Source organism: Platalea leucorodia, assembly GCF_965183815.1.
Source record: "Platalea leucorodia genome assembly, chromosome: 1".
Lineage (NCBI taxonomy): Eukaryota > Metazoa > Chordata > Aves > Pelecaniformes > Threskiornithidae > Platalea > Platalea leucorodia.
Genome location: NC_138823.1, coordinates 133640712 through 133663414, shown reverse-complemented (window position 1 = coordinate 133663414; position 22703 = coordinate 133640712). Strand labels below are relative to the sequence as shown.

At 37.6% G+C, this 22703-nt stretch overlaps 1 protein-coding gene across 1 annotated transcript in view; it reads left to right on the top strand.

The window, feature by feature from the left end:
* The window catches only part of DNAH11 (dynein axonemal heavy chain 11), a gene marked incomplete at both ends in the record, with an annotated part of 151645 nt that overhangs the window by 57316 nt on the left and 71626 nt on the right, over positions 1 to 22703 (top strand). Inside the window, 12 exon segments of the mRNA XM_082329513.1 lie at positions 3336 to 3441; positions 5734 to 5836; positions 6284 to 6520; positions 7641 to 7820; positions 9541 to 9594; positions 9596 to 9647; positions 9650 to 9681; positions 9685 to 9703; positions 9706 to 9733; positions 12315 to 12336; positions 12340 to 12477; positions 14069 to 14191. Of these exon segments, the coding sequence (XP_082185639.1) occupies positions 3336 to 3441; positions 5734 to 5836; positions 6284 to 6520; positions 7641 to 7820; positions 9541 to 9594; positions 9596 to 9647; positions 9650 to 9681; positions 9685 to 9703; positions 9706 to 9733; positions 12315 to 12336; positions 12340 to 12477; positions 14069 to 14191 (1094 nt within the window).

Sequence of the window (22703 nt, the reverse complement as noted above, 5' to 3'; positions counted from 1 at the left end):
GAGCACAAAGGCATAACACTTTCCATTGCAAAGAGAAGCTGATGAAAGGAGCTCCTAGGCAGCAAAGGTTGTGTGTTCTTCTTGCAGGAAACTTCTTAAATAAACCAAACAGGTGAAGTCAGCATCACAGGGGCTTTCTCTCCAAGTGTATCACACCTGTCAACTGTACTGTGGCATAAAACTGGGGAGTTTATGAACCTTTAAGGATTTGCTATGAAATGTTAGTAGTATTCCCTCAGATTTTAAGTCAAGTCAGTGTCGTAAAACATCCACTGCTCCTTCTGAGAAATATTAAGAGATGGATAAAGAAGTGAACTCCTCTGGTCATCTGCAGCTCTTCCTTCTGTCCACTGTTCTTCAGCCAAGTCCCTCTTGTTAAATGGTCTGCTAGCAAGTCCCTCTGCTAATCACAGCAGGTGAAGAACTGCACGACAATTCAGAAACAAATATATTGTGTTGTCTTTCCGTGGTGTTACAACATTTTTTCAGTGAGCTGTGATGGAATAATTTTGTTCTGTCATGTATAGCTCAAAATGACTGCCTCTTATGTTATTTTTGTGTCTGTGTGTACCAATGCTTCTTCCTATAAAATGCATTCAAGTGACGCACTGAAATGCCTTCCTTATGTGTTTTAGGCTATCACTCCACGCAATTGTTTGGAAAAATCGAATTGTTGAATTTTCTTTTTTTAATGGAAAGAGGCATTCGCATCAAATTACACAAATGAGCAATTTAAGTCTCAGTTCAAAGAGCTTAAGAGCTGAACTTGTTGAAATACAGTTATTCACTACATTGCTGTGTTTTTTCTGTAGTTTAGAGCTTGAAAGATTTTTCTAACAGATCATATCACTTTTAGTCTCCAGTATTTTCTGCCAGCTCCCATCTTATCTGTATCCATATAACTTTTTTTGAGGTATCTGCTAGAGTGGGTGAGATTAGCATGTAGTGTTGGGTTTTATTTAGCATTCCCCCAAGGCATATGACTCACCCACTGCCTCTAGAACAGCAGAAAATTTCAAAATGTTACTTGATGGAGGCAGGTTCTGATGCAAACTAATATTGGTACATTAAGTTTGAGGTCTTCAATAGTACTAAAGTCTGGAACAGCGCCACAGAGAAGAAACTTGCTTGATCATTTATGTACAATGGAATTTAGTACAATATATTTCCTTATTGTACTGCAATAATACAGTATTTTTAAAAATATAATGGGAGTAATAGATTATAATTGTGGACGCTATTTAAAATTTAGATAAGGTTAAGGATCAAGAAAGAGTATTCTTAATTTTGGGGTTAAAAGTACAGCTGCACGTGTACCTCAGCCAAAAGAAGAAGAAAATCTTCTTTTACATAAGATCTTAAGGTAATTAAGATACTTTAAACCTCTCATATGAACATAGTGCATATGAAAAAAGTTTCTTTCCCTTTGTGGTAGAAAAGCAGGATAAGTGCAGTCACGGCTTTTTTCCCCAAAACTTATCATCATCCAAATATGTTGAGGTTCTACATTTCTGTCTTGTCCTCCAGCACACCTTCACTTTTTATCTGCTTACTTTTCTTCTCCACAGTCAGTAACCATCCTTTTAGCTGACTGTGACTAGATGGAAATGTCCTTGGAAGCATTTATTACCTTTCTTGAACTGGCCAGACAAAAATCACTGCTGAGGTTTGCAGATTATTTATTTCACTCTTTGAAGAATCTAAGATGACAACGCAGTACTCCTTTTGTCCTAATGGAAACTGATTGCAGTGATATATTTGTCTATACTGCTTTGTCTAAGAAACCAAGAAGTCTGCTGCGAGTCAGAACTGCGGCAGGGCTATGACATACAGCATTCAGCTGTCACTACGCCAGTGCAGTTTCCATTTCCTACAAGCTCTCATGAACATGTTGCCCAGTATTTAAAAAATAAGACAAGTTCAAAATCATATGCTTATATTTCACTCTTTTTTAGCAGGTGTAGCCCAAATTCACAACGCTATTGACTAGACCAAAAAAAAAAAATATCTGTGCTAGACGCACAAAATTTTTGCAAAATCTTTTTCCTCTTGCACAGCAGTATTGAGTGAGAAATCTCATGCATATAAAATCTGAGTTAAATTCTCTCCTCTGCTGCAAGGGTTGTAACCACCATCTTCCCTAAACACTTCATAACCACCTCTGGTTCAAATCCCTGCTCTGAATGAGGCAGAGAGAGCTTTTGAAATTAGGCTGCTCACCGAAGATGTAAGGCCCAGTCACTGGGACATGCTGAAACATTTTCCTTGAAGTCCACTTATTACTGTGGTTTCATTTTGTGCAAAACATTTATGTGATCGTGTAGACAACAAAAATGTATGACCTAGGAAGGCAGAGAGATGAGATTATTAGTTTCCAGTCCTGCTTTAATAAATTCCTAATGATTTCTGCAGGTTCTTATTTCCATGCACAAAATAGAAACAGTGCAATGAGAAATCAAAATTCCGTGGACAATGAATCCTTTCTTGTGAATTTGTGGAATGCTTCACTGTGGCAAAAGTGGCAAAAGTTAAGGATCATATCATACTAAAGTTCAGCATTTTAATAATGCTTAATACAAGTGGTTTTCTTCCGTATTTCCAAGATGACTGTAGCTTTCTGTAGTCTTTCTTTCCCTTATGCCTCTAAGGGAAGCAGCGCAGTTGGATAAAAATTGTATAACCTCAAAATTAATGTCTCAAGATTTTACAGTTCTGATGAATATGTGAGGGTATTTTAATTAATTTGTCCACTGTTGCAGTAATTTTGTTATCTGATGGTCTGTATTCAGCATCATGTAAGCACTTCATTTTGGGGAATAGGCTGAAATTTAATACAATCAGCTTAATATTCCTTAGTATGAGAGATGCCACACTAGTTTCCTGATTAAATGTCCTGATTAAATTATATTTATAATTCATATTTTTATACTTTACATATGGTAAAGTCCTTGTTTAATCCTTCCCAGGAGAAGGAGAAAATAATCTACTTCACTGATAAACTTGCTGAGTGTCAGGATAGCTGGAGATTTCACATTCAAAGCATTTCAGTTCCAAAGGATGCAGATGGATATGCAGTGAGATTTTCAAAAGCTGTGAAGTAGTCAGCCAACTAAATCAACAAGACTCTTCTGGAATTCAGAATCCCAGTGTGATGTTTTTTCAAAGGTACTCTGTGAGTTTCACTGATTACTAAGGACTTCAATAGTTCAAAAACCCTTGGAGGTGGTGAAATGTTCCATAAATTTTAGCCAGCATGATTTTGAATTCTTGATTGGTTTAGTTTCAGCATTGCTTAGTAGGGTAATCATTTTTATGTATGTTGTGTTACATTTCAGAAACAATTATCTATTTTACTGATGATTTGAATATGCCTGAAGTGGATAGATATGGAACAGTTCAACCTCACACCTTGATTTGGCAGCATATAGACTACGGACACTGGTGAGCATTTATTTCTTACTTCATGTTATGCTATAATTTTTATATCGTGCTCCATGATGAGGTCTCTAAATGACATAGAAACAGAAAGCTTCAAAGAGCATTGCTTAAACAGAAAAGCTTACTCTCCCTAGAGGTTATAAACAGTTTTAGAAAAGAGAAGCATAAAGTGAAGGGGCTGTAGAGACTCTCAGAAGGAAAGTATCCTTCAGCTGTTCCTGATGGAGCTGCTGGATGTTGACCCCATCAATTGACCTGATGAGAACAAGGATGTATGAGAAACAGAAATTGATTCCCTAAATTGCAGCCTGCCAAATGTTCAGCTTATGCTACCACCTATCTTTTCATCACTGTGTAAAGACAGCAGACAAAATACACAGAAACTTTATGGTACTGGTTCAAATGAATGATCTTTCTGTGCCATGAGAAGAAAAACACAGAAGATGACCACTGAAGGATAATTAAGTTGATTTGGGCAATTAAGGTAATTCTCTTCTTATTTTCCAAAGAACAATTTAGGTTTTTGACAGTTAAAATATATTAATATCCTTTTATCAGAGTCTGTGGAAGGAGAAAGTCTTCAGTTTAAAATCAACTGATTAGTGTTTGATTTTGTTCTGTTACAGGAGGATCTATATCTTCTGTAAATACTTAGTTGTTATTACAAATGCGTATTAGATTCTTGTTCATATGCAAGCATGTCACTTGTGACATGAAGAAAACATGCAACATACAAAGAAAACATTGTGAATGATCTGGTGGATAAAGGAGAAAAGTAATCAAACATCAAAAAAAAAAAAGGTAAAGGCACATCTGTCTGTGTATTGTAGCCTTACAATTTTTGTTTCATCAAGGGTTCTTCTTTTCACTGGCATGTACGTTGTGATCTGACTATAATTGTGACCAAGGTGAGGCAACAGCATCTGTACTGTTCTTGCATCTTTTAATGCAGATTCAGTTGAATCATATAAGCTTTTCACTAGGTCATACTTCATCTCATGAAGAAATGATACCAGGTGTCAGCTGGATATTTTGTTAAGGAACAAGATGTAAAGAGAAAAAAGGAAGTGACTTCTCAACCTGAAGCATCTCCAGAGAAATCAGTTGGGTCTAATTCAGTGACATGCAAAGCTAACATCTCAGTGCCCTTCTGTTTTCTTCCCAGAGCTATAAGCTATTCTAGCCTGGAATCTTTTTGTTTTCTCACAAAGATTTCAAACTTCAGATCTTAAGAGTTCCTACTGCCTAAAACTGCCTAAAACTGTTGATTCTTCTTTCTTTTGAATTGTTTTGAATTGTTTCTTTTGAAACAAAACAAACCCAAAAAATTAAAATCTCCATTTTACAAACCAAATCAAATTAGGAAAAAAGTTGACCATGCCATTCTGGAATTTTGAACATAACCATTTGAGAATTCTGAAATAGAGTAAAATTTGTTGTAAATGCATGGAAATAAAGAGAACGTATTATACTATGGAGTTCTGGGGAGGATTTGTTGATTTAAGCAGGTAGTGCCTACATTATTTATGAGTTTTTCTTTACTGTGTTTTTTTTAAAGATGGTAGCTGCTTGGCCTAGTTCAGTTGTACGCTAGCTTCTAAAGAAACCAGACTCCGTCTTCAGATTTGGGCAATCAGAACTCAAATTGCCAGCTACGAAATGCCACTTTTTTGTTTGTTTGTTTTGTTTATTTAAAGTGGCCTCCTTTAATTCAGCTGGAGCTATGTCATCTGGAGAGCCAGAAAGAGTATCTATTGGATGATGCTGCAAAAAAAGAAGGGATCTTTTAAGCCTGACACCTCCTACTCTGTGATGTTTTCTCTTAGGTGTGCTCGAAGACAGTTGTTTTACATAGCTTTCAGAGCCATTTCTTCATACATGTCAAGATGATCTTTGCTGGTTTTTTTTTCTTATTGAAATCTGTTAATTTTGTCTGCTCTTATCTATCGTGGTTGTGTGTATTCTCAAACTGATTTGAACTTCCTTTGACCACATTGTACTCATCCAAGTTGGTTCGGAGCCAGTTTCATTCAAAAATCTCTCTATCATTGTCAGAATGTTTTGTGAGAATGTAATATCTCCATTTCAACAAAAATGTTGAACAAAGTATTATGTGATCAGAAATTGTGGGATTTTTCTGAATTTTAAAATGTCCATCCTAGTTTGATACTTCCAGGCCATTTGTATTCCAGATTTCCCATAGGCCAGAAATGTTGATTCTTCCACTGAGATTAAACCTGGAAAATGTACAGTATTTTGTCACTGCTATTAATCAAGCTACATTCTTTTTCTCAGGTATGATAGGCAGAAGCTAACTATTAAAGAAATTCATAATTGTCAGTATACTGCCTGTATGAATCCAACTGCTGGCAGCTTCACTGTCAACCCTAGGCTCCAGATATGGTTTGAAGTGTCATATTATAGTAATCCTGTATTTAATATATGAGATAATTACTATTTAGCTTTTTACTGCAATAGGTAGGAGACAAAAGGGGATAGGAAAAAACACAGTGTCTGAAACTTAGCACAGGTTCAAAATTCTGCTGTTCCTATAGCTAAATAGGAAGAGACAAACCATATTTATTATGATATTAAGATTCCCCTGAATTTCATAGCAATCGCAGTCTCATGGGGTCCTTCACCGGGCAGATGTGCCCTTGGGTCTCATAGCCAGACATGCAACTGCTGTAGAACTGCATCAAGGATGAGGCTAGAAATGAAGTATTTTCTGTGACGCACAAGTAACTGTTTTCACCAGTCTGTATCGTCATTTAACACTTCATTGACTCTTAACTGCTGTCTGATGCTGAAGAATCTTTATCTCTTTTTCCCCTTTGATTTTCAGAGACATTTTGCAGTATTTGCTTTGAACTTCCCTTCTTCAGATTCCCTGACTACCATCTATAGCGAGACAGTTTGTTTCCACTTCCAGCAACATGCTTTTACTCCATCAGTAATCAAGAATATTCCAGCCATAGTAGAAACAGCTATATGGCTTCACCAGGTGGTGGTTCAAAACTTCCTACCAACTGCTATTAAGTTCCACAATATCTTTAACATGAGAAACCTCTCCAGTGTCTTCTAGGTCTATATTATGGGTTAATTTTCTACCTAACAACACTCTGTTGTTGCTGCTCTTTATTATTTAATTTTGTAAATTGGCCAGTGGACCAATGGAGAACAGATGGCCTTTGCACAAGGTAGAAGATAGTCCTTGCTCTGGGGTGACTATGGTCAGGTAGATGAAAATAGAAGAAAGCTGAGAAAGAAAAGATATTTAGTGGAAATAGAGTAATGGTTTGCAAAGTTTGCTATGCTTACTTATTATTTTGAGAAGAGAATGTCAACATTTGTTCGGAGGGAAGAACAACTTTCTGGAGACTAGGTAGAACGAAACAGAGATTGAAGAAGCTCTGAAGCAGGGGCTGAAACCAGTAGCCAAACATCAGAGTAGGGATTAAAGAGAAAAATGAAGGAAGGATATAATATGATCAGCAAATCCTGGTCCCTCTTGTAAAATTAGGTGAGTCTGGTCCTGGTTTGGTTTTACCTGCTTTCCTGTTCCTTGGAGTGCAGCTCTGTTCTCTTCCAGAATATTTTTCTTGCTTGCCCACCCCATGGATCATCGTGAACTGTTAGCAAGGAGGGAAGGATTTGTCAGGTCTCCTCCTAATACTGCCCTGTGTAACACATACTTGGTTTGATGGGGGTGCACTGGCCCATCATGCACATTTGCACCCATCCTGGTATGGAATTTGTTAAGGAAGGAAGTTTGAGGTGACATCTGAGAAAGTGCTAATTTTGTCATGATAGACTGTGTCCTGTTTTCTTGAGTGGTATTGCAAAACGGGGCTAGTGAACCTGTAAGATCCTGGCAGTGCTGATACTTCCCTCTGTCCGGTACTGCACAAGGGCCTGAAACTCTAATGAGTCACCTAAGTGTGCCAGTCAGCAGAGAAGAGACATTTGTTTTAATTATATTTTGCACACTCAGTTGGCTGGAGAACTTGCTAATTTAGAGACATTCTGGTTCATGTTAAAGAATATATAGTTTCAAGCATGATATGCATTGGGTATCTACTCAGTATGATTAATGCCTTTTAAGGGAGACTAACTGATACTTTGCAGGGTGGCCTATTTTAATGCCAGATGACAGCATTTAAAATATATATATATATATATATATATAGTGTTATCTTTAGGGCATTCTGTTTGCTACACCTGAGTGTTTACAACAACAAATGATCTTTGACGTCTTTGGCTTCATTAATCAGCACACGCCTATGGGGATAAACTGGTGGAAAACAAAGACTGCAATTTCTTTCATAAAATTATGGTGGACGCTATGCACAAGTATTTTGAGGTACGTTGGTAGCTTGAAAGTATTTTGCCTAATGCCAGCAGTTAAAAACTGGGTAGTGAAAGGTCTTATTTACTGGAACCGTAAATAGCAGTAGCACACTATCTTTTTATCCTCAGCCCCCAATGCAAGCATCTTCCTTACTGAGGAAAAGCAAGTGCCAGAGTGAGTAAAAAGGGGAAACCAAGGAAGCTTCCCCCTTGAGAAGATTCAGAAGTAGTTATTCTTACCTTGACTGTAATGTTTGACTAGCAGAGGACTGTCAGGCATCTCTGTTGCAGCGTTGTTGGTAATTTAAAGCAAATACTTGAGCCTTCCCTAGAATGGGGAGGTGGCAACCTGTCTCTGAATATGACTCTTCATGTCATTCACTGGATATGTGGAAACAAGTTGCGATCTTCATTTTCTGCTTCCTGATTCTGTGCTTCAAACCACAAGAATAATGTAATTTTATTTTTCTTTACTAATCATTCCTTTTGTATTAGTTTTCTTTCCCTGGATAATTTATCTTGAGTATTAAGTGTGTGCATATATGTGTATATACACATACATGGATATTAAAAAATTGAATTGAAGTTATTTTTCAAATAATTTTAAATTGCAGTCTCTCTTTGGTCTTCAGAGCATGTTAGTAAAACAGCATGTACTTTTTTAACTGTGAGCACTGTTGGTTATCCAAATAAAAGTACTTGTTATCAGAATTAGACTATTAAAGAGTTAAGACACGGTACATTGCAAGACATGTATAAAACAGATATGCAAGTTTCATTTCGGTCTTTCTGTTGCATGAGGTTGAGGGTTTTCACAGGCCAAACACTGCACGTATAAGCCAGGAAACAAGTATGTTCCTTTGCCTTGATGTTCTTGCTCAAGTTTTGTTATGTACGCCTCTTGTTTCCTTAACTTGTCATACATAATGAAATATAGTACCTCTCAGTATTGTTTGTTGGATCAGACATGGCACAAGGAAGACAAAATAATGTCACATATTATATAGTACTATAGCATATATGGTTTCTTCTGGAATTAATCTGTGCTGGTGCCAATATCAAGGATGAATTAACTAGTGAGGACCACAATACTGTTTCTACTTGCCCTTCAAAACCTCTTCACTTGAAAGCATACTCATTTTGCAGCAGACAAAGCAGCAGAAACATGAACTAAAATGAACACATTAAATGCACGTATATTTGATTTTTAAAAAAGAAAATAGTTTTCCTAACAGTTGGGGAGGAGGGGGAAGAAAAAGGAAAAGAGAGTATTTGAATTTATTTGACAAAAAATGGAAACCGGAAAACATCAGCTTTGTTTACGAGTCCTTTTTTTCCTTCCTTTCTAATTTCTATTTGCCAGTAAAAAAAGGAGTGAAAAGAAAAAGGAATAAGAACACCAAAACAGAAAATTTAAAATATTTGGGAGTGTTTCAACCTAGATTGAACAGTGACTTCCTGTCACAAAGAAACTGTTGTTCCTTAGTTTTAGATAGTTTAGACATGAACAATTAAAGATATAGACAGTTAGACAGTTTTACTAGTAGTTGTTTGGAATCTGGCTGTTTGGAGGTACTGTGCAAATGCTTTGAGCCCATACTTGCACCTACTTTTAGTCTTTCAGTGTACTCACAGTACATGGGTACATCAATCGCTACACTAATGGGCTGTTTTTTCATGAAAACATTTTTCATGTGCTGTGTTTGGGGCATTTTTTTTAACTATTATTTTTTTCTTTCACTATGTGTTTAGAACGTGGAAGACCAAGTGCTGCTGCAATCTCCGCTCATCTATTGCCATTTTGCAAAACAGCAGAGCGGATCCTTGCTACAAGCCAGTGAAAGGGTGGGAACCACTGAGGAATTACTTGAGGATTTCCTAGAAAGCTACAATTAAATGCATGCTTCTCTGAACCTAGCTTATTTGAGGGTGCCATGCAGCATATGTAAGTGGAATATCTATAAAAGGAGCAAGTAATTCATAGTGATGCTACCAATGTTTGCATTAAGTTGTTGCTTTTTACTGTTTAGAGGTGGTTGCAGTGCAGACTTATAGCACCCTTAATGGAAGGTTTATGCAAGAGCACCATGTAGCAATAGTCCTGCTAAATGTACTTTATTGGTGCCATTATGGAAGAGCAGATTGTGGCTCAGTGTTAAAGCTAACTTCAGCTTTGTTTGTTTAAACAGAGATTCATCCTTTTTTGTGCTGCACAGAAATTAACAGTACTTATTCTCTGAGGTTGGAAAGATAATCTATAATGCCATAGATAAGCCTGCCTTATCTTTTAATTAGGTAATGTTGTAACAGGCCTTTATAAGAAAAATAATATTTATCTTTTCTTTCCAAGAAAGGGAAAACGCTTTTAAAATTAGATTAATTCAAAACAAGGACAAGTAATACCTTAAGCACATACTAAATGATGCCTCTGCATGGCAGACTTGAAGTTGCTTTGCTGCCTAGCCTTGTATGTTTTTAAATCTAAACCAGCCCAGGCTTCTATGTGTCATCATAGATTTTATTTTTATTTTTATTTTTATTTTTATTTTTATTTTTATTTTTATTTTATTTTATTTTTATTTTGTTTTTATTTTATTTTATTTACCCATAGATTTTTTTTTTCCCATGTGTATCTTACCTTATCTCAGTTTAATGTAATTTGTTTTTTTCATGTCAGGCAGTATGTTAGTATCCATCATGGCCCAAAATCTGTTTCTGTTTCTGAAATCTGATTAACTACATTTGCTTTGTTTTCCTGCATGGAAGAAAACCAGACAGTTTTCAGAAGATGAAGTGAAGATTTTTCTGAATAAGTGAGGCACAGACTTCATTGTTGCTCCTTGTCATTATTTATAATCTTTCTTCAACATATACAGTCATTCTGGTCATGTATAATATCAGTGATTTCCAGAAAGAAAGAGAGGCCCACGCTGGCAGAGCTTAGTTTTGTTAAAGCAGTTTCTGTTATTTGCAGTGTCAAATCATTTAACACAGAACCTTTTCTTCTCATTCAGTTGGACTAGGATTTCAGTGTCATCGTTTTTCACTTTGCACACATTCAGGCAGGAGCTATATAAGAGAAGGTGCTCTTGACAAAGCAGTCTATTGTAGAAGTTTCTCTCCAAGAGGATTAAAAAAGAGCTTAAATTACAAAGGTAATCATATGGATCTTTCATAGGGACTGTAGATTTTGTTCTTCTGATTTAGAGGTTGATGTGATAATCATCAGAATTGCAGACAGAAGCCTTCTCAGGTTATCGCTAGTTTTGCTTGAAAATGTTGGTAAGCCATTATCTTCTCTCTGAAGTCTGGTGACCGAGAGTAGTATCCCAGTTTGGCAAACAAAGTGGCAGGGTGTCTTAGCCTTACAATTTGGCAGTCCCAGAAAAGTATATGTGAAATTAAATCCTGTAAATTTTTTCCGCACCTTTTATGGGTTTTTTTTATGGTTCCATTGTGAAATCATGAATAAGGCTGACAAAGCTCTACAGTGAGGTCAAAGAGAATTGGCTTCCAGCAATGTTTTGGTTGAACAGGTTTCCACCTCTTTATTAGATGCAACCAGATTAGACACACTATCCCTTTATTTAAGAAGGTTCTCATCGATGTTTTTTCAGTGGCGTGAGACATAAAGAGAATGAGGGGGTTGCTTTTTGGTTTTTGGTTTTTTTTTCATTGATACATGGAAGAAAAATGAAGCAAAAGGTCCAATGTGCTATCTCTAAGCTCTGGTCTGCTGATACTAGGCTGCAATCCCTTAGAATCTGCATCTGATTTTAAAAAAAGAAATTTTGAAAATAATTTTTAGATGTTTATATAAATGATTAAAATACCAATTGCAAGATATTTCTTTTAATGTCTCAAACAGTTTTTTTGGGAAAGAATTACCTCAATACTTACATTTGAAGATTTTAGCAACTAAATCTTGTCTAATTTTGGGCCAGATTCTTATCTGGCCTCATTCACCCTATAGCATTCCATGATCATCAAATAAAAGCATGCCTTAAGTAGTCTGGGCTAGATATTCCAAGAGTAAATTAAAGTTTGATGCATATTTTTCATGAAGTGATTCATCTTCCTTCAGCCTTTAAGGTGCAAACTGCCAGATGTGAAATTTTCATGTGCTCCTACGGTCCAGTCAGCCTCCCTTCAAGACTTTCAGGTCTTTATTCTGAGTCCAGTCAGGGTCCATCAGGATCTTGGAATGATGTTTTGGAACAGTTCAATGTAAAGAATGAGCAACCAGACAGCTCTGGTCATTGTAGAGGTCATTGCAGACCTTCAATATTTGATAAAGGAAAACAGCTTTTCTTTCTGCTTGCTCAAATATTGGAAATAAACAAAATGCTGACATGAAGATAACGTACCTTTAGGTGTCAGGAGCACATTACTACAAAAACAGACAAAAAAAGAAAGAAGGAAAAAAAAAAAAAAAAACAAGCTTGGTGCAATAAAAAGAAATTGAGAAACCTGGCTAATGAGGTTATTGAAGTCTATATTATGTTATTGTTTTTTTTTGTCATCAGATGCCGGATCAGTCATATCCTATAAGCCCCTAGGGGTTACACACTTCTAATTGGAGTAGGTGGTAGTGGTAGACAAAGCTTGTCGAGCCTGGCAGCATACATCTGCTCCCTGGAGGTTTTCCAAATCACGCTGAAGAAAGACTACGGGATCCAGGACCTGCGGGTAAATGAATAGATATTATTTGAGTCTGTTGAGTTCACTACTTCAAGAACAAGTTGTTTTGTTGTTACACAGGCTTGATAAAATCACAGGCAAAGCAGTGTAATTTGCAGTAACAGCCCCTGTGGTTCCTGTGGTTTCCAGCTGTACCTCTTGTTTTATCTCTGAAAAATGGGTGGTCAAAAGGTATTTTAGTGTCTCTATATGCTTCACAGAGTTTCGGTACTTTCTCCACTTTTTCCAAGGCAGCTACTTGACACACTACAAAGATGTGGGTGGAGTTCTGGTATTTAAAATTATCCATTTGTTACAAATTTTTGCATGTCATTGCATATATATTATTTAGTGGAACAAGATTGATGTGGGTGAACACTAGGCAAAATTTTTGCCCTTGTTGCATGCGAGTCATTTAATCACTTAAACTGGTCATGTGCAAAGATAAGGAACATAGTTAAGTGAGGTGCTCTATCAGGCTTACAGACTTTGGGACCTTGCAAAGCTGAGCCCTATGTATGTGAGCAAACAGGGAAGGAGGAAACATTTTCTTCGTCCTCACTCCATGCAGACAACAAGTGATGCTTCTGAATCTCAGACAAGGCTAAATGAGGATCATGATTATGGCCAAATTTGGTGGATGGTGGTCCCCAAAAAGCCCTTCCGTTAGCCTTGGGCCATGGCCAAACCACCACAGTGCATGCCGCCCAAGGCATCAGTTTTCAGAAGGAGGTACACACTGTCCTGTTTCGGAAAAGTGCTGCATGTTCTTCAGTGTCTTACGTATTGTCTAACTTGTTGTGCCCTCCTTCCCTGGACAAATGAGGTGCAGTGCAAGATGTGGGTTCAAGTGGTCATTTCCCCCATGCTGTTTCCAAGCAGGGAAACTTCTAAGCCTCCGTTAACAAGCCTGAGGATTTGCTTTCTGCTAGGTCATGTGGCAAGTTGTTCATATTGGCCCGTACTGACCTTAATCTGTGTTTCAGATGTGACCACACTCAAATGCAACTGATGTGGGTTGGTTTTTTTCTGGAACTCAATGCCAAAAAGCATTCCATGTTTGTACCACTGCTAGCACAATGGTCTTATGCCATGTCTCTCTCTGAGCCAGCCACGTGTGACAGCAAAATTAATAGTGTGCTACTCAGTCTCTTTTTTTTAAGACGAGAATGCTCTCCTAAATAAATTCACTAAAAAAAAAAAAAAAAAAAAAAAGTCTTGTGGAAGTAACAACATTTAAAATGGATCTGACTCTTCAGTGCAGTTCCCAGACATTATTGGTATGCATATGGCTGTTCTTGATAAGGACTTTCATGGCTGCAATATCCCTTTTTTAGTACATTCATGGGGGGATTTCCTTGATTAGTAGTCCATTTTGATCTTTATCACTAGGTCATGTCAAAACCTTCGTGTTTTATATGTAACACAGACGCAAACTGCTTTTCCCTTTGGATGTTATGCAGCAAATTAGCAATATGTAAATAAACTGAAAAAAGTAAGGAGAAGGCAGCAATGCGTTGCCATCCACTAACATGAATTTCACACTTTTTCTGTATCAACATTTTAACAGAATATGAGTGATTGCCTCCTTTCCTTACAGGTAGATCTTGCCAGTTTGTACATCAAGACTGGTGCCAAGAACATGCCCACACTGTTTTTGCTGACAGATGCCCAGGTTCCAGATGAACGCCTTCTTGTGCTGATTAATGGCTTCTTGGCATCAGTTGATTAGACCAACACATTTCTTGAAAGATCTTTTCCAATGACAAATGATCTGTGGTTTCATTGAACTTTAAAGAGATTATTTCTCTTTCAGGTATTTGTAGGGGGAGCTTTTAGAGAGGCCAAGTCAACCCATTCAACTTGAGCATTGTGTCTAACTTGCTTAAGAAACCATTACTTATAAGGAGACGAATTGCTAAGGCTTATTGTGCATAAGTGCATTGATCTGGGGGGAGATGGAAATCTCTCTTTAACTTAATGCCATGTTTGCTTTAACATGATTTCGCTGACTTCAAGCAACGTCTTTGTGACTGCACAAGTGTAATAGACAGCAATGAAGTTTCACCCATGTTTTGAAAATTTGAGAATCTGAATTCTGAACGAGGGGATCTGGAGATAGGGTGGAAGAAAAATGGGAATAATACAATGCTGTACAGTTGGAGAGCATCTTGAAAGATTTTTTAAAAATTATTATTTATTTTTGCAACCAGACTGAAAAACAATTTTCTAACAGCCTGCAAAACAAACAAACAAAAACAAACAAACAAACAAACAAAAAACCACAAACCACTATTCTGAGGGATACATAATTTGTGAGTGAAATTCCTATCAGGGCAAATACTTTTGTGTTTTTTTAAAACAATGTTGTTTCCTCTCCCTTACAAAAAGAATTGTTCTTTTTAGGTGAAAAGATGTGGGGAAAGGAGGAAACTGTTCTGTTACTTGATCTGTTATCACAACGTAGCTCTAGTTATGCGCCTAAACCCCATTGTGCTAAATACCACATAGGAGTTTATTTCTCAGGTTGTATTGTGTAAGGCTTCTCCTAACTACCTCTTTGTCTTTTTGCAGGAGAGGTTCCAGATCTGTTCAGCGATGAAGATGTGGAGGGCAGAGTTACATGAGTTAGAAAAGAAGTCTGAGCCCTGGGCCTGATGGACATCAGAGAAAGCTGCTGGAGGCTCTTCTGCAGTAGAGTGCAGCTGCAGTTAAAAGTAAGGCATATCTCAGCGGAGAGAGGCAATACTAAGCTGGTTAAAGTTATAACGTATCGCAGTGGTCTTACGACCCGGTGTATGTTGGCATACTTCTCTTGAAAGACATACTCTCCAACATGTGACACCCAATTTGCCTCCCTCACGTTACCCCTATAATAGCCTTCTCTGTGTGGAGGCTTGGTGTACGCCAAGTTTTACTACTAGGTCTGGCTACTGACTCCCTGCCTGCTCATAGGAAAGTCACATAGCTGATCTGCGTCTTAGTTACATGGTCTTATGTTTTGAAAATCACGATGCGTTTCAGAGAGAAGTGAGATGCTGATGAGTTACTGGTGCAGTTAGTGCAGTTGTAAATGTGTTCCCTAATTACACATACAGTAATTCAGTATGTGTAGTCAACTCTTAAACATTTGCACAAATGACTGAAATTTCACAGTAAATGTTAATTATTTCTACTTTTCCTATGCCATTTAAAACTGGGAAAATAAAAATATCCATGTAGCTGTTTTCAGGTCAAAAGCTGTTTAACAATACACGTTAATATGATGCCACAATTGCAACAAGTGTCAGTTGCGATTTCTAGAGTTCTCTTAGAACTCCATTTTAGCAGTAAGGTTGTTCCTGAAAGCTGGAAAGCAGAAGCTGGAAACACTGGTTTTGGAGTGGAATCTTTAGGAACTTTTGGTTTATGCAGGCTTCAATTTTGTACATTATCTCAAACATGTATGTAGCTGAAAGTTGAGAAAAGAAAATTAAAAGTCTGAAAACCATTAACCTTTTACAAAGAGACTGTTTTGAAAGGAATATATGCCCTGTACTTTGTGTATTAGACTGATCTGTTTGGGGATGAGAAGAGCCTTCCCATAGCAGATTATTCCACAGTAGTTTTCTGTGTGGGTTTTTTCTGCTTCTTCTGAAGCATTTAACCACCACTGATCTAAAGCCCATTCTTATTTGGTTATGAGATTTTTTTCAAGTTCTTACACTTTATAACATACCACTTTCTCTTTTTTCCCCTCTCATCTTCTCACTATTTCCTATCCTGCTTTAGTTTTGCTGATGTTCCCTCCTATCTCTTATTTTGTTGCCATCACTTCTGTTTCTCCACAAATTTCTTCTGTAACTCAAAGGCCAGTGGAGACTTGTACGGGATCTAGTGTGACATATTCTGTATTGGTTTTCACTTTTCCAGACGTCAGTGACATGGTCAATAGTGGTGCTTACCCTCTCTGTGTGTGTGTGTGTGTATATATATATATATCTCTCTATTTCAGGTCAGTGTTATTTGTCTCTGTTTCATGACTATTACATTTGTGTACATTTTTAAGAAAGGACAAGAAAAAAAAAATGTCTAATATCTCTCTTCACTTTCTTCTTTTCCATTTCTTTTCCTTTGTGTTTTCCTTATTCCTCCAACAATTTCTTCTTTTTCTTTTTTTTTTTTTAAGGGCTTTTTGAAAGCTAGCTTTCAAATGCCTTTTACTTTGCAACCATTTCATCAGTCCCCCACTGTGCAAATTATTACTTCTGGAGGCACTAACAGGAGATACCTATTCATGTTGCAGGGAAGCAAAGTAGAGACATTAGAGTACTGAAGGAGACGAATTTCATGAGTTAACACACTGGCAGATATCTGTATGGACTTTTAGTTAGTGCTGGGTTGACCTATCACCTCCTCCTTTCCCTAGATTTGAAGAATAAAAGACTAATAAAATGTAAAAGAGAACAAAGGGGAGAATTTAGACAGTTCCAGAATGTTAAAGCTTAGTGAAGTGATATAGTCTCATTTTTCAATTTCATTTTAGAAACCCAACATCCTACATTAAGCTACATTTCTGTTGTGCTTACCCATCATCTTATACCCTACAGTTCTGTTTATGATGAGGAATCTGTATCTCAGGAACCCAAACTACACAGTCCAATTCTTTGAACCACCATAGCTCTTTGGTTTTGTGTTGTTTTTGTTTGGATTGTTTTCAGTCTGGAACTTGCAATCAATTCTGCTGTTAACGTACTGAGAACATGCCATGTATGTAGGTGCAAATTTATGTCAGTGTAAGTTGGAAGCATGTCAGTTAAAGACAGTGGATTGCACCATTATAAAATATGGGCCCACAGTTGAAGTGTGTGCGAGGACATATATGCACCTGAGGATTTCAAAAACTTTTGTGATGAACAATGAAATAAATTAAAAAGGAAGAATGTTGCTTAAGCAAACAAAGCTGACAGCCAAACATTGTGAACGGTAATGTGCCAACAGTGCTAAGGCATGGCAATGCATAGGCTGAGAAGTTTGTAAGGCTCAGAGTGATTTGCTGGAGCTCCAGAAGTTTTTCAGTATCCCATATGACCGTGCAGTAATCACTCTTAAATACTCTGCACGTTACCAAATTTTTCTTGTAGAAGTAAAGGCCAGAAGAAGCAACTATTTCTCGAAAGCATGGATATGAGGCATGGCCAGTCAGTCCTGCTGTCTCTTGAGCTCCATCTGATTTTATTTTATTCTTTTGGTCGTGGCAACTTTACAACATTTTCCCAAAAATGGGGACACTGTGCCTAAATGCCTTGCAAACCATGTCCTACACAAACATACTCTTAAATGCACTCTTTCCAGTAAACATACTCTTTATAGCATTTCATCTTTGCATGTTTTCTGAGTTCTACATTTCCTACTAGCTCATCTCAGTTTCCTCAGTGCTCTTAAACATTACTATGTATTCTAAAGTCATACATATTATATGGCTTTTCTTCCGAACTGAATCTGTTACTTAGTCCCTGTGCAGCCAGTTTTCTTCATGAGTTGCAGATGTCTGCTACAAATACTTGCTCCCATTTCTTGAACGAGTTTCCTTATTGCGTATTTTCCTCATGTTTCAAAGTTTACAGTCCCTCAGTGGCCATTGTGAAATCCCAGCATTAAGAACTAAGTCTGCTGGTTTTAGGGGAATACTGTTTCTCCGGTTTCCTTCCAATAGGTAGACTTGGCTGGACTACTTTAGTCATTACATCTTTATAATGGTCTCCTCCTTGCATAGTCCTGTCGGTATTTAGCTGGCTCCCCATTTTCTAAGGAACTCAGCAGCAAAGCAGTTTCATGCTTCAGCCAGAATTAATGTCAAACATAGGCAGGGCAGGTGCACTGCATTGCCACAGGCAATCTTGTCCATATTATTACTATTACTTTGGTTTTAAATTATTTCCAAGTACTCTTTCATCAGGACATGTTAGCATTTTCCTTGTGGTCTGTTTTGCCACTGACAGAACAGCTCTCTTACCTATGAATCCAAGAGGAACTTGTGCAGCCCCATCACAGCTCAGCTTTTGGCCAGCTTTTGTGGTTTTTCCTTTGAGGGCATAAATACATGTGCCTATTATCCTGACTGCTTTAATCCCAGCCAGAGAACCATGTTTTTAGGGTTTCTGGTTCTATGTTAAACTAATACTAACCCCAGACGCGATTATATTTGTCTGATTCAATCGGAAATAAGGATTCAGTTGATCATGCTGTCTATCACTTGATCAGTCTCATCTCCCAACTAATTTCTGAACTCACCAACCAATTGCCGCTAAGGAGGCAGGTGGATCAGGGACAGACAGACAGAGTTACTGCCCTCCTGCCGAATGAAGGCTCAGTTATGTTACTAGACAGCCGAGAAGCTATCGAGGATTTCGAAGTTCTGTAGCACGCAAAACAGCTGCTTCTGCAGTTGGCAGGCTCTTACAGAGTTCCTCTTTCTCTATGAAAAGCTCCAGGCGCTTCTCATTTGGATGTCAGCCATCTCTTCTTGAGTACTTAGGAAGCTGATTTTTAAGGATACATCTGTATTAGTAAATTTATGCAGTGTTTTTTGTGGTTCTGAGGGCTAGTGGCATGACATGGCTGGCATCCATGTGGCTTAGCTTTTCCCTTGCTCTGCTCACAAAATGATGGCAGCAGCGCAGTGCTGGTTAGGAATGATTCCTGGTCTGTACAGCTCCTTACGGCTGCTGCAGCACTGCTTAGTTTCACATAGAGAAAATCATGCAAGTGAGTGTGCTAACACATAAATAGGATGGGTCCTGTCAGACCAGTGTTCAAGCATGTGCTGAGGTGCTCTTTTGTTCATTAGTATTAAGATACACTGTTGTCTGTCTTGCTCTGTTTGAAGCACTCAGTGAACCTAGAGAGCTTTTATATCTGAGATAAGTAAGAGGAGGATGAGCTGAAAAATATAGTGTAAGAGACACATCCGTAGTGAGAGTGACATGTGAGTGTGAGGCTCACATGGGACATTTGAGAAAAGAGGGGGTTTTGTGTTCTTAGGAATGGTGAATGCTACATGGAAGTTGATATGAATTTCACAGGATACCAGTTCTTCTGTCCACACTGATTGTCTTCATTACCCAGTTGTGCAAATTTAAATCATAAAAATGTCAGATGAAATACTCTTGCATAGTCCATCTCAATCCACATTTCTTTCAAAGAAAGAGATGGGTCTATCTTGGAGAACTTCCTAAGTTTTTCTATTACTGTATGAAATACCCTCACTGTAATATTTATATCCTCTCACTGTAATATTTATATCCTGGTTGTCTTGCAAGAAATGAAGCATTTCTTACATGGAGTATTTCCTATTCCTTCCCCCCCCCCCCCCCCCCCCCGTCAAATTAGACTGTCATTTATGGCCTGGGCAGATGATGAATGTTTTCAAAATATGACCTCCTTGCTTAAGCAAAGATTGCTCAGAATGTAGTCAGTAATAATTACTCATTTTTCCTCACAGCTCTCTTGTTATCAGATCACATGGCGTCTTCATTATTCTGTGTGCAAAGCAAGCGGTGCACAAGGTCCTTTATAATATTGAGAATTCACTGGCGGGAATGCAAATGAACCCTGAAAACATGCTGCATCAAATTCTTGCCTGATGTGATTTTACCAAATTTCACTAAAGCTAAAGGAGACAGAAAGGTTATGCCATGGTGAGGATCTGGTTACATGCTTTTTATGACTACTTTTTCAAGGATATTATGTACCCTATTTTTTATTGTCCACAAAAAATAATTATTAAAGACATAGTTATCTAATTAGGATGTTACATTATAGCTAGGAATCTGAGGGAATTTTCTGCCTAACAATACAATATAATAAAAATCACTCAGTTGTAACTTCGTGTTTTAAAGAAAAGTAATGGAAATTTTAAATAGTGTGTTTAAATTTGCGTTCTAGAACTAGCTATTCCAAGAAGTAATTTATTAAAGGATTGAGAAATTGTTCTTCTAAACTTCTCTTCTTAGCCTTCATAGCAGTTGTTTTCAAGTGTTACCTTTTGCTTTGTAACCTGCACTTGTGAAATAACAGCTAGGTATTTGAATATGTCTGCATTGCAAGCAAGATTGGTGTATCTGTATTTCGTGTATGCTAAGTTCACCTGCCTTTAAACTAGCTGTTTTCAGGGATGTTATGACAGTTGAGTCCAGGATGCTTTACTCAGGTGTATTTCCTTTTTCTTGGTCAGGCTTTCCAGACGAATAATCCTGGTAGGACTAGTGCGTGCCTGGTACTTCTTGCAAAGACATTCACTAGGAATCGCTCACCATATTTAGCAACTTGCACTAGAAGCGCTGTTGCTTCAAGCATTTCTCTCCTGTCTGTCTTCACTCGTCACTGTTCACCTCCTGTTCCATACTCATTTGTTATGGAAGTTAACTGTTGAGAGGCTTTTGTGTCGTGTAGTTATCCACATGAGCTCCAGTAGTACTGTGTGGATAAACATGAGGTTAAAGTAAAGTTTAGAACATGCTACTCTAATATACTCTTTAAAACTTTGAGAAATTTTTTTTGGAGAGGTCGCCAAGGGCAAGGAGAGAATAGATGAGTATGGGTATGACTTAGTAAATCCAGAATTTAGATGCTAAGATAAAGTTAAAAGTAAACAATCCTGAAAGGTCAGTATTATCTTCTTGGGGATCCGCAGTTCACATAAACTAATGCAAATCCTTATAGATAGTAGTTCTTTTAAATTACTCCTAACAAATGACGTTGGATAGAGAAAGCACCTTCTCCCCTGAAGTTCAACATGAGATTGATATAAATAGGCATAAATAGTAATCATTCCATAAAAACAATTATTTAATATTTAGGGAGGATAAAATATTACTTAGGGTACAAGACTAAGGAAAACACTGAATATTGATTTGTGTTTGGCAAATGGTTCCAGACTTTGATTTGGGCTCTTCTTGCAGTCCAGTACTTAGCGAGTTGAGTCCACATATGAGCAATGTGAGCAGTGTAGGAGGGTGTAGAAGATGTAACTTCTAGCAAGACAGTGTATGGTTTGCAGCTCTGGAGGTGTGATAGATTCAGTTTGGCACCACTGCTATAGCAAGGGCGCTTGTGAGAAGCACATCAAAGCGGGGACAGGTATCTCCAGGCTCTCCATTACTGCTGCTGCCATAGCAAGGCTGGTATGCAGATCTGAGAAGGTGGCTGTGGAGGAATAAGAGAGGAGAAAATGAGGTACCCCAAGCATCAACATTGCTTACCATGCCTCTGATATTATAGCTGAACATAGAATCAGAAAATTAGGTGACACGAATAAGAGAGAGAATGTCTAATTGAAGGGTACGAGGCATAATAGAGAAGACATTTCAGAAAACTCACGGAAGTGTCCAAGGTCTTTGAGAATCATGAAACAGACCTAGCAGATCCTTCATGTATGTTTCTTCTCTGATTCAGAGTTTTGGGGTGGAGACCATTTATTTTTGTATCGTTTTGATTGTTTTTCGGTGTTTGCCCTTCTTTCTCATCAGCCTGGTAAAATTTTACTGCAAATTCCAAGATCTTTCTGTGGTCTTTGTACAGTTTTAGTGTAGTTTTCATCACTTGGCTAGAATGGATTTCTACATGGACATTTCTGCCATTTCTCTCTTCATGCTGAACACATTCAAAGGAAATGACATTTTTTTCTGTACCATCAGATCAACTTGCTGATCGGCCTGTCTTTATAACATCAGTGGACAACCTGGACTTCATTACATTTTTGCATGGGTGTCTACATTTCTGCCTAAATTCTTGAAGATGAAGGAGAGCATTACCTTCTTGCAAATATGAGAACATGCATTGCTGTTTGTTTGTAATTCTTGCAGGAGTCAAAAGTCACAAGTGATTTAAAACCAATGGTTTCTCTTCCTGACACATTCTCAAGTACTTCCTAGACAAATGTGTAAATCACCTGTGGTTAGAAGAATTTTAGGTTCATGTAAGAGAGGTGTTTTTCTCTGTTTGACAATAAACTGGATCAGTAGGGGGATCAGAATAACTACAGCAATTCAAAACTGTTTTAACATGAAATAATCCTCCACATCCTATTCCATGAGACACAGAAAAAATGTACTATGAGATCTTGTAGCTCTGGGAAACTGGTAAGCATGTTGGAAAGGGAATAGGTACTAGTGAATACCCTCCATTTAGAAATATAAAGAAGTAAATGGATTAAAAAATGGTGGAACATGAAGTTAATTCACAGTGCAGTCTAA